The sequence below is a fragment of the Belonocnema kinseyi genome, chromosome 5 (genome assembly GCF_010883055.1).
Source record: "Belonocnema kinseyi isolate 2016_QV_RU_SX_M_011 chromosome 5, B_treatae_v1, whole genome shotgun sequence".
Lineage (NCBI taxonomy): Eukaryota > Metazoa > Arthropoda > Insecta > Hymenoptera > Cynipidae > Belonocnema > Belonocnema kinseyi.
The window spans coordinates 54,205,086-54,216,727 of record NC_046661.1 but is presented as its reverse complement, the minus strand read 5'-3'; the positions used below and the strand labels follow the sequence as shown (position 1 = coordinate 54,216,727).

At 34.7% G+C, this 11,642-nt stretch overlaps 1 protein-coding gene across 1 annotated transcript in view; it reads right to left on the bottom strand.

Annotated features, from left to right (window-relative positions):
- The window catches only part of LOC117173655 (glycine-rich cell wall structural protein-like), a 20,392-nt gene extending 9,037 nt beyond the window's left edge, over positions 1-11,355 (bottom strand). Inside the window, exon 1 of the mRNA XM_033362295.1 lies at positions 11,280-11,355. Within this exon, the coding sequence (XP_033218186.1) occupies positions 11,280-11,355 (76 nt within the window). The remainder of the gene's footprint in view (positions 1-11,279) is intronic.
- Between the last annotated feature and the right edge of the window lie 287 nt (positions 11,356-11,642).

Genomic DNA, 11,642 nt, shown 5'->3' with positions numbered 1-11,642 from the left:
TATCAACCTTTTAGGCTAGTTCCTACACATGGGTTTTCCTCACTACATTTAAGTACTTCAGCTTTAGCATGAGTATGTATAGGGTATACCGTCGCACGACTTTACTCGGTTTTCCGACTGTTGAGTTCGATGTGTCAACCAACAAATGTATTCAATCATCCTGGGCATCAAACCTCCCGCTCGACCTTAGTTCAAACGCAGCAAATACTCCACCTGATCGAACGTCGCTGATGGTCACCCATCCAAGTTCCTATCTGCGCTCGAAATGTCTTAAAAACGCGACTTTTATCGAGTCTTTTTTTATCCTCGAAAATGTTATAGAAACGTCGAAAATCCACATTTTAAAGCAAATGGAAAGATATACGAAAAAAGTCATTATCATACAACATGTCCGGTCTTCCAGGTCTCCAAAAATGTTATTAAATTATTTAAATTTTCAAATCTAAGTAAAAATAAACAATTAATAATTTCAAGTATTTAAACAAGAATCTAAACTTAACGAATCAAATAACTTTGAACATATCTAAACAAATTTAAAGACTTTGAAATTAAATTGTTTTAATATTAACAAAACGCCTAGATAAAAAATTGTAATTGAAATTCTTTTCACATTAAAGCTTCCAAAATAAAACAGTACTACATTAAATGCGATCAAAAATCCACCAATTCAGAAAGAAGCACACTCAACTTTGTTCACCGATTAACAACTTCAATTTAAAGTGTTACAACGTAGAGCCAGTGAAATTATTATTAAATTAATTATAAAATCATCAAGGCTTTGAATTGGTAATGACACATTTTTAATTTAAACCTGCAAAGTTCCGTATGTTTAAATTACACATGGTAGAACTGAAAACCCTTTGAATTTGAAAAGTCTATTTTTGGAATTATTATGGTAATCTATTAAATTCAGAATGCACTAGAATTAAAAGGTTTCCGTTTTTAAAATTTGGAATTTTCGATGATTTATAGTTGAACCGAAAAATTTGGAACTTTTCAATTTAAAAATTATTCCAATTTAATGTGCGATTGAATTTTACACCCTACCAACTTTAAATAACCCAACTTATTATATATGTTAAGTTTTCTCAGTTAAAAATATTATTGAACTTTATAGCATTTTAATTAAAAACTGTCAATTTTTCGCCTTCATATCAACATTGGTTTCATCAATATGGTCTTAATTTTAAAAAAATGTTGATTTTAAAGTTAAAAAATGATATTATTTTATTCGAAAGTTCTTCTAATTCAAAAGCCTTAAATCGAAAGTAATTTAAGATACATCAAATGCATCAAAATAGTTCAATTTCAGAATCATGAACATGAATTTGTGATTAATATAAATTTAGACTTGAAATTTCATACTTTAAAATGCTCAACTATTCTAGGTTTCTATTGGATACTGGCTAATATTTAATATTTTAAGTGGAAATTAATTTTATGCTGTAAATTAAAGTTTTTGTTAACGTTTTGTTTAAATTTGTTACACACATGTTAAGCCAGAGTCAGATCAGAGTATTTTCACGCTCGTGTCCATATTGTTCACACATATAATAAATGATTCTGACTATATAATTTATTAGAGAATTATCTATGAGCACAAATAATCGAGCGCGAATATTGTATTGAAAATGTGTTCCTACAGGCAACATTCAATCACAAAATGCCTACACTAATAATCTATTTTTTTAACGCGTATCCACTAAAGAATTTTTGGTTTGATTCAACTAAAATATATGTTGAAATACACTTTGTTTGATGCATATATGCAAAACATATACATAATTTAAATTCTTTCAATTTAAACAAATTTGGTTAGAATCATACAAAATTCATTTAAATCAAAAAAATTATTTGTTAAAATCAAATTAACGTTTTTCTCGGTGCTTTTTTCATAAAACTCATCTAATATGTATTATAAGTACAAAATTATCTGTTTGGCAAGTTGCTTTTAATGCAGTTTTGTAAAGAATGCTTCAATTATTGACCGATTGTCATGAAAAATTAAAGAATCAATAAGAACACAGTAAAAAAATCAATTTTTACTTCAAACTGAGGCATAAATCGAAACACCCGGTAGTAAAGACCCAGTATCTTATTTTACTTATTCAATATTCTCCAAAATAAATGTAAAGAATAGTAAATTGCATGCCGAGGGGAGAAACGCAGCAACGTATTAAGTTTCTATAAATTTCCAAAATCTTCGCGAATTACCATTTTTTAATTTTGAGGAATTGATTTAAATTTTTTATTTTTATTGTAATTAGAGCTCAATTTTAATAACTTTGATGATGTTCCTGCTAATGGTTTCAAAGTTCTTATCAATTAAACTATCAAACGGAAAAAGAACTCAGGTTCTATTTTTCTACATAAGAAAGTGATGCTTTCATGTTTCAAACACAAAAATGCCTTTTTTTTACTTTTTTTCAATTGCCATATTCATAATTAGGCCATCAAAATGCATCGATATATAAGGCTAGAATTTACCTTAATAATAATTCAAAAATATATATCATATGTGAATTAGAAAATAGAAGTTAAGGCCAAGGCAAGCTAGTTAGACATGTTATCTTATCTATGTTTATCTTGTTTGCTTTTAGACAATTCGTACATAGGTATGGGAAAAAATGTATAAAAAACAATTGAATACACCAGGGATATGAATATGACACACATCAAGCTAGAATTGTATATCATTATATTTATTTATGATAATTAATATAGTAAAATCTAATAATAAAATTAAGTCTCAAATTTAAGAATAACATGGTAAAGAAATTAGAAGTAGATATAATGTATTACTGAATGTTTTATATATAATATATAAAGTTGCACCTATCTCAAGAGTTGTATTTTGAACTGTTAACGATACCAGCTACTTTTTCTCGTTATATAAAGGTAATGCAAACAAAAATGTTTTGTTTTTCTCAAAAAAGGTATTTTTTAGATTCATTTTTGAACTTAAAAACTCTATTGTTGGCCAAGCAGAATTATTTTTTACAGCCGAATAAAATGTTCTGTTGGCTTAACATAATTCTTTGGTGAGCCTTACCAAATAGATTTGGTATAATCCGAAAATATATTTCTAAAACAGATTTCTGATATATTATACCCTAATATCTCAGATTTATTTATGAGATTTATCTTCTGTTCTAAAGTGATTAGGGAATTTTTTTCTCAGTTCTTTTCGACATCAACTTGTGAAGCCAACAACTCAACGTGTATGAGATCTGCTTTTGTGTTTATTTGAATTTTCCTGCGTTTATGTGAGTACACATGCATGAAAAGGATTAGTTCTAACGTGAATAAAGTAAAAGGTGAAATAGTTGTGTAAATAATTATAATTTTTCCTGTATGGAAAGATGACTTGTAACTACAATATGTATACTCGTAGAGGTGACATGTAGGGCTATTTAAAAGTTTCAAAAAATTTCTTGCTAATATTTCAATAAAGTTGGAAATGTTTCCCAATCGCGTTCTTATATTGAATTATATTCTTTTTCCCACTTTCTATTTTCACAACAATCTTTACTTAATCGATATGCAGCCCTGGCCAAATTAATATATCTGGACTAAGAAATTAGTGTTTTTTGTATCAGATAAGTCAATATTTGGACTAGTCGAAATAGTCGTTTTCTAGTAATTTTTAGTAACCGACATCTCACTGATTAAATTTATATTTTCACAGTAATGCGTTTTTCTCAATATTTCCTGTTCTAATAGAGTTGTGTTTTTTATTTGTGTGAATTGTAAAAAGGATTAGGATGCCTAATCTAAATTTTTAATTCATTAAATTTAATTAAATTAAAATGTTTAAATTAAAAATATTCAATTTAAAGGTCTAATATTCAATCATATTTATTCACATAAAAAGTGTCTAACCCTGCGAAAACATTGCAATTAAAATATATTAGAAATGTTGAAATGACCATTCGCAATGAAAAGCAATAATAAGGCTGCCCTTCTAATTGATTTGAACCAATTAATTTAAATTGCAACAATTCATATACCCAAAAAATAATTAGTCTATACCCAAAACAACATAAAATTTAAAAAAAAATCTTCCTGAATATTTAGATCAATTACTTTGTTGGCACTAAAAACTTCTAATACTTTCTTGTTTTTGCGTACTTTGGAAGCATCACTTTCCTACATACAGGGATGTTAGTTGAAATTTGCCGGTTTTTTCAATAAAAAATAACACTTAATCCTTAAGGGAATATCAAAAAAAATTTATTCAAAGTATTGACCCTTGGATTCTACACATTTTGCCCATCTTTCAGGCAAATCATGGATACCAATCCAAAAAAACTTTTTCTCTTTCGAGGCAAACCTTTCGACGAGCCATTTTTCGACTTCTTCAAAATTGGCGAAGCGCTGCTCGGCGAGTGAGTGTCCCATCGATGCGAAAAAGTAATAGTCGGACGGGGCGAGGTCTGGAGAGTACGGCGGGTGCGATAATATTTCCCAATTCAATGCTTTTAATGTGTTCTTCACCACTTTAGCGGTATGAGTCGGAGCGTTGTCATGTGGTAGGATAACTTTGCCATGTCTTCGGGCCCATTCCGGCCGTTTTTCGATCAACGCATGATTCAAATTGATAATTTGTTGTCGGTAGCAATCCGTATTCACCGTCTCATCAGGTTTTAATAACTCGAAGTACACCACACTAGTCGCACCAAATACAGAGCATTGTCTTACGGACAAAAAGATTTGGCCTTAGAGTCGATGGGCCGACCTCACCAGGTGAAAGCCATGATTTTTTCCGCTTCGAGTTCTCAAAATAAATCCATTTTTCGTCCCACGTGACAATTCGATGCAGAAAATATTTCCTTTCGAACCGTTCAAGCAGCATTTCACAAATGATTTTTTGATTTTACATTTATCTATCGTTCAGTTGGTGTGGTACCCATTTTCCATACTTTTGGATTTTTCCATGGTTTTAAACGTTGCCAAATTGCTCCTAGGGTCACATTTAGTGTTTGTGCCAATTGTTGTTGCAATTGGATTGGGTCCTCATCCATAACGCCTGAAATTTCTCGTCCTCAAACTTTTTCGTTGCACCAGGATGTTCATTGTCTGTTAAATCGAAATCTCCACTTTTGAATTGACGAAACCATGTCTCACATGTTCTAATCACTGGAGCATATTCACCGTAAGTTTCTATCAGCAATCGATGAGCTTGAACTGCGTTTTTCTTTTGATGAAATAAGAAAAGCAACGAATGCCCCAAATACGATTTACTTGGAACGAAACTCGACATATTCACTGAGGTAAGCAACTATGATGCTATTATTTTTACAGAGTGGAATTGTGTATTTTTGAAGGTTATTGTCCATAGAAAAATATGACATAGATGACAAATCATAGAAATGTATACATATGGCTAGCGACATCTATGAGTAAAACCGGCAAACTTCAACTAACACCCCTGGTATATGGCTATATGAGCAGATGACGCTGGTCTGATATATAAAATACGCAGATTCAAAATAAAAAAAAAATTATTTACAATTATCAAATTAAGAATGTACTAAAGATACTGCATGCATTCGAAAAACATTGTAATTTATTCAAATGTGTGACTTGGAATCATCATCAAAAATACAGGAAATAAAAGAATTCAGAAATTTTAACATATTTGTCAATTAAAAAATATTTTGAAAATGAGCAATATAAAAGTTCACTAATTAGTTCTATGACATCTACAATTTACTGTAATAACAGAGGCATTAACTTCAATTCACTGCAATTGCAGGCATTCAACTTAATTCTAGGGTGAATTTAATCATTGCAATTTAGGACGTTTCTGATGCTTGGCGGTACTGGCGTGCCTATCATAACGTAGTATTGACTACCAGACTATGTCAGTCTGCATTGCTGTACATCTTGAATACTAAAAAAGTTATTTAAAAATAAATATATAATAGATTGCGAGTATTTTGTCTGAATATTATAATTATTTTGCATTATCAGCCGAGAGACCTAACTATTACTCTAATCGATAATCGATAATAAAAATCATGACTCACCTCATGAACGTAAATTTTCTATGTTTTGTAAGGTCTGGGGAAAGAGAAGCGACACTTCCAAAGCAACCAGAGCCGCATGTGGCTCAATTTTCCCCGAAGTGGCGACTAGCCTTTGAGATTGTTACCACCTCCACGGCCAGGTAGGCCCTGAGGTCCGGATAGAATACACCCGGTCTTCTTACAGAAGGTTAGAGAGATCATAATAGAGCCGCATGTGAGACTTATAACGGCTATTCTGACACTGAGTTGTTTCCCGATGGCATGCGGCATCTTTTCTACGGAAAATGGTGAACAGACTTGTATATAGATGTATCCGCGACAAGTTCATGTTAATTAAGTAAGTTCACAAGAAGCAACACGCGTATAAGGCTGTTCATACGATCGAAAAGGCTCTAAGAGGACTGGTAAGCGTAACTGAAGGACAACTAAAGTAGAAAATGGAGATCAAAGGGGGCTTTAACTACACCTCTTAATAAAGAGGTGATCAAGGCGGCCATGATTGCACATGGTGTGCCAACTGCAGTCGTGGAATGGACCTGCCACATGTTGGGCGAGAGGAAATTTAACAACGACTAACGGTGATACACTTTTGACTTAGCATGTCAGATAGGAGACGTTTTATCACTTCAAATTGATAGACGGGCGCGGTGGTATTTACCAGCCGATACAAGTGAGGACCCTCGAGTTAACTGAAACTGGAAGGGCAACAAATGAAAATCAAAGAACGGGGTGAATATCTAGAGGTCATCCTAGATAAGAAGCTGTTATTTGAACAAGCATAAGCTCGTGGCGACATTATGGATCTGTAGAAGAGCAATGGGAAAAGCTAGGATATGAACTTGGAGACTATCGACTGTGAAGTCTTGAATTGAAAAAATCAGGAGACTGTTTCTAAAAGGCGTCACTGGTTCCTTAATGAAGACCACGAACGCTGTTAGAGCTTCTCCATCTCACAATCAAAGCCGTAGCTACGAAGGCAGCCTAGTGATTAAATATAATAAACGGCGGAAGGGTCTCAATGATAGTATGGATGCCAACCGATGTCGCGAGTAGGACAACCCTGAGCATGCTCAGGGAAAAAACGCTTATTTGCAATATATTCTATAAGAAGTATCGTCAAAGAGAAATTGATTAATGGTAAGGCACACCTGCCTAGTGATAGGGCCACCTGGTTTACAGATGAGTTCAGGAACAATAAGATAGCAGGAAGCAATATCTATAGTAGAAGGAGTGAAGTGCGCTTAAAAATCCCAATAGGTTCCTAGGTCACATTCTTACAATCTAAGATTATAGCCCTGCTCTAGTGCTTCTACGCGACAAAGTAGTATAGCAACGAAAGAAACATCCGTATCTGCTCAGATAACAGAGATACTAAATTAGAATGTCGACTACGTTGCTGTTAATATGTGAGTGCTCTGAAACACTAAACAATCTAGTGACGAGAAACTAAATAACTCTCTTTTCGATCGCTAGACACACAGTGACGTCAATGGCAATAAGATCTCAGACAGGCTAGCAAAACTAGCAAAAAAAGACCATTTCACTGGACCCGAACCAGTCGAAGGCATTTCAAGCAGGTTAATCGCTGAATAAATCAACAGTTAGCTGACTGAGGTGTATCGAAAGGATTGGAAGATAGACGCTGTTTACAGACAGGTCGAAAAACTCATGGTTATAAGATAGGGCTCGCAGCCACTTGATATATATTCCGTGGCTGTGATGAAAAACCGGGTTCACCAGAGTAAAAGTTTAAGATATAAAATAATAAGATGGCTCCACCGAAGTTCTACCACGACATGTACCTTAGATGAGGCCTTGATTATAAGAGCAGAAACCATAGAGAAATTAGAAATACAGCGGAGGCAGAAAGCTATCCGCGGCGAGCACCCCAAAACGTTAGATCAACATGAAGTGGATAGTAAGGCACCTAATATTTGGCTGAGAAAGGGTGTTCTGTATCCAGAGACGGAAGGATTCGCCATTGCGATACAGAACAATGTTGTCAGCACCAGGAATCATCACAAACACGCGTTACATCAAGACGTGGTTGACCGGTGCCGATTATGTGGAGATACCAACGAATCCATAGAGCACATTATTGATGGTGTCGCGTGATGGCTCAGAGAAAATATACGCACAGACATAATGATGTAACGGACATTATACCTCAACAACTTGCCCTTAACCTAGGACTCTTAAAAGAATGGATGCCTTTTTATGGATACATTCCAATGTCCGTTTTAGAAACCGAAGATTATATCTTATATTGGATGTGACTATCCCAATGGATTATTACATCTGGGCCAATCGACCTGACATCGTGACGCGAGAAGAAAAAGATGGAAGAGTCTACATCATAGACATTCTTGTCAACTTAACGAAAATTCACAGCCAACCTGTACAATCAAGATCCATAAGTATAGCAAGTTAAGGCATGAAGTAAAGACCATATGAAGAAGTGAGAATCATGCACCTATTCGTCCTTTAAAGATTTCGACTACAGACAATGTACACACAGGACGCACAAATTATATTGAACATTGAGGAGTCAGTAGGGTATTGACAGCATCTCAAAAGGCGGTTTTATTAAACACCTGTCGCAATCTAAAAAAATTTCTCGACAATCAGAAAGGAAGCAACTAAAAGCCTGTGAAGTGGCAGATGGTAGCTCTAAGAAAGTATTTAGAGGTGACTGCTGTCACCTTCAACGCTCGCGGTCGCTGTTTAAGTATGTCAGCGATAGGGGACGAGCTCCAAACTACGCGATGCTCGGAATTGTATGCCTACGCCATCATCGCAAGAGGTTCCAAGCATCGTATTAAATTAACTTATAACATGCTCATCTCATCAATCACTTGAATCAGTGCGTGGCTATAATAAAGAATGGTTTACCGTCTGGTTTCCCTTCAAAAACACACCTAGTACTTTCGCCTTCTACTAAAGGTATCGCGCGGTGCCACCCACAATAGGCCTCTCTCGGATGGTGGGCATGGTTCAGTTGAGAATAGCAATAGGACCACACCAAGGGTATGAGCAGGCAATGACCCGGACAAGCGCAGGAACATCATTTAAAATGGTCAGATCAACTCAGGTGGCAGTGTCCCCAATCTTGGGAATTTTTTTAACTGCGTTTGCGTCACGCCGTCAACCCGATTGGACACTGTTAGCGCGCAGAGTTTGAATTATATAAATATTAAGATATAATACTGATGATAAATGATGATTAGAAAATGCATCCAAAGTAATTCCTTAATCCTACATTCGAATTTTTCAGTAACTAATGAAACAATAATGCAATTTTAATGCAAAAAACGTTATTAATTTTGACTTCAGAAAAAAATTGTCTCTAATTAAGCATTAGAAATGTTTTAAAATGTTATTAAATATTTCTTTATTATTTTTAAACAATATTATATATTTTATAATATTTATACAATACTAATTGGTCATTGTAATTCAGGTTTTCTTCAATCAAATAAAAAAATGTATGATATAACATTTATCAGCGCAGTAATCAATTATTCTTAATTCATTTTTGGTAATTTCAGTGATTTTATTTTAAGGCACATTATCGGAAATGAATGTAAATTTAATTTTAAACACGACAGAGGCGAGATTAATCATTGAGACAATTAAGAATGATTTATTTCTCTGAACTCAGAATTCATAACCTGTTTTTATTAAAATCGAATTTTGTATATCTGTCACTTCAAAATCTTATTTTAGGTTTAGGAAAATTCTTTTTGGACATTTCTCAATCATTATTTATTATAAATATTAAATCTGAATGTTTACATAATTCAAAATCAGCGCCCTATCAGTGACCAATCGGGTTGACGGCGCGACGGAAGTACAGTTTAAAAAGTTGCCAGGATTAGAGACACTGTCAGAAGGGACATCCTTACCTGTTGGCAAGGAATCTCAGTGGCTTGAAAAGGATAAATGCAGAAGTTATATGAACGTTGGGTCAATATATATCCGAAATATTCTTATAAAACGCCTTTATATTTCGGAGATCAGGCATCCTTTTTAAGTTAAGGGGGATATGAAGCTCTTTACCAAAAACAAGAACAAGATCCTTCAGCGAACATAACACCAGTTTCAGCAGGACCATATTTGCAGATCGCCGATAATTCCAGTATAAGAACTAGAAGGTGAAAATCCATTCATCCTCAAATAGAGGATATTAACATCTATCAATCCAATATGAAGTACAATAGTTGAACAATCTAGATACAAGCTAGGATTGTCTACCGGAAGGCATTCGATAACACGAACCATGAGCTACTTTTCAAACTCCTCGATTGCCTCGATATGCATCCAAAAATAGTGAAATGTAGAAAGACCTCATGCTCTTGTGGCGGACAATATTTACCATAACATGTGACAAAAAAAGTCACCACCAGCTATGCCACATATAAGAGGGGGGTCTTCCAAGAAGACTCTCTAAGTCCAATACTTTTCTACATCTCCGTCTTGCCTCTATCTATTGTGCATCAAGGCAAAAGCTCTAGATATCTATGTGGCCCACCAAAGTATCACCTCATTGGCATGAGTTTTTGACTGGACATCGCGTAAAGATCACGATCTTCAACTCATAGCTAGAAATACCCTTTAACATCTTGCTAATGGAGAAACATATGTATATCTTGGAATATCGCAAGTGGAAACCTAAGTTGTGCGTGTGTTTTAAAAACGGCTCTTGAAAAAAGGTATCGCCAAATTATCAGAAAAATTTGGGGTTACGAATTATCTAGGTCGAATAAGATATAGGCGACCAACATTCTGGCCGTTCCTATACTGATTTAGACTTTTGGTACAGTAAAATGGAACGTCGATGAGTTGAAGCATCTTGACCCCAGCACACGCAAGATGATAAAAATCCATCGAAGTCATGACCCTAGATCTGCCATACCTCATATATACCACCCTCGAAATAAAGAGGGTAGAAATTTGCTGAGCCCAGAGTGTCTTCTTGAAAGAACAGTTCTAGCTGAATCCTTCTTGTTTCTAAAAAGCACATATTCCCTAATGTGACTCGCACATCAACATAAAGTCATGAATACCGTACCGCAGATAGAGCCACAAAGGAGATTAGTCACCCATTTAATTCCAGCGACATTACACATGGCCTAGCATCACTAACACGTTTAGTGCTCAAAAGTCGTGTACAGGAAGCAGAAAATTCTATTTTGCTAAGAGAATATACTAAAAAGCCTCTTCGTTGTAAATTTTATGGCTTCTTACTGTCCAACACGTTTCTCAAGTCTGCCGGATTGAGATCGGAACCTAAGGGATTTCTTTTTGCCTGCAAAGACGGCATTATAGACAGCTCAGTTTACCATGAGCTCATAATGAATGTACATGTTGGTAATACCAAACAGCTACAGGTAAATAAAGATACGATGCGGCTCCAAAAGTGTCATATTGCTATCTTCGAAACTTGTATAGTTTTGATATAATGCAAGTCCTGGCATATTCCCAGGGAGAACTCGAATCCGTTGTGAAGAATGATCATTGTTTAATCTACATGAATGTTTCGTTCTTGGCCACTCAACATATCTGTACTACAAAGCCTGATATTGTCCTTCAAGATGTAGGGACGAAGAT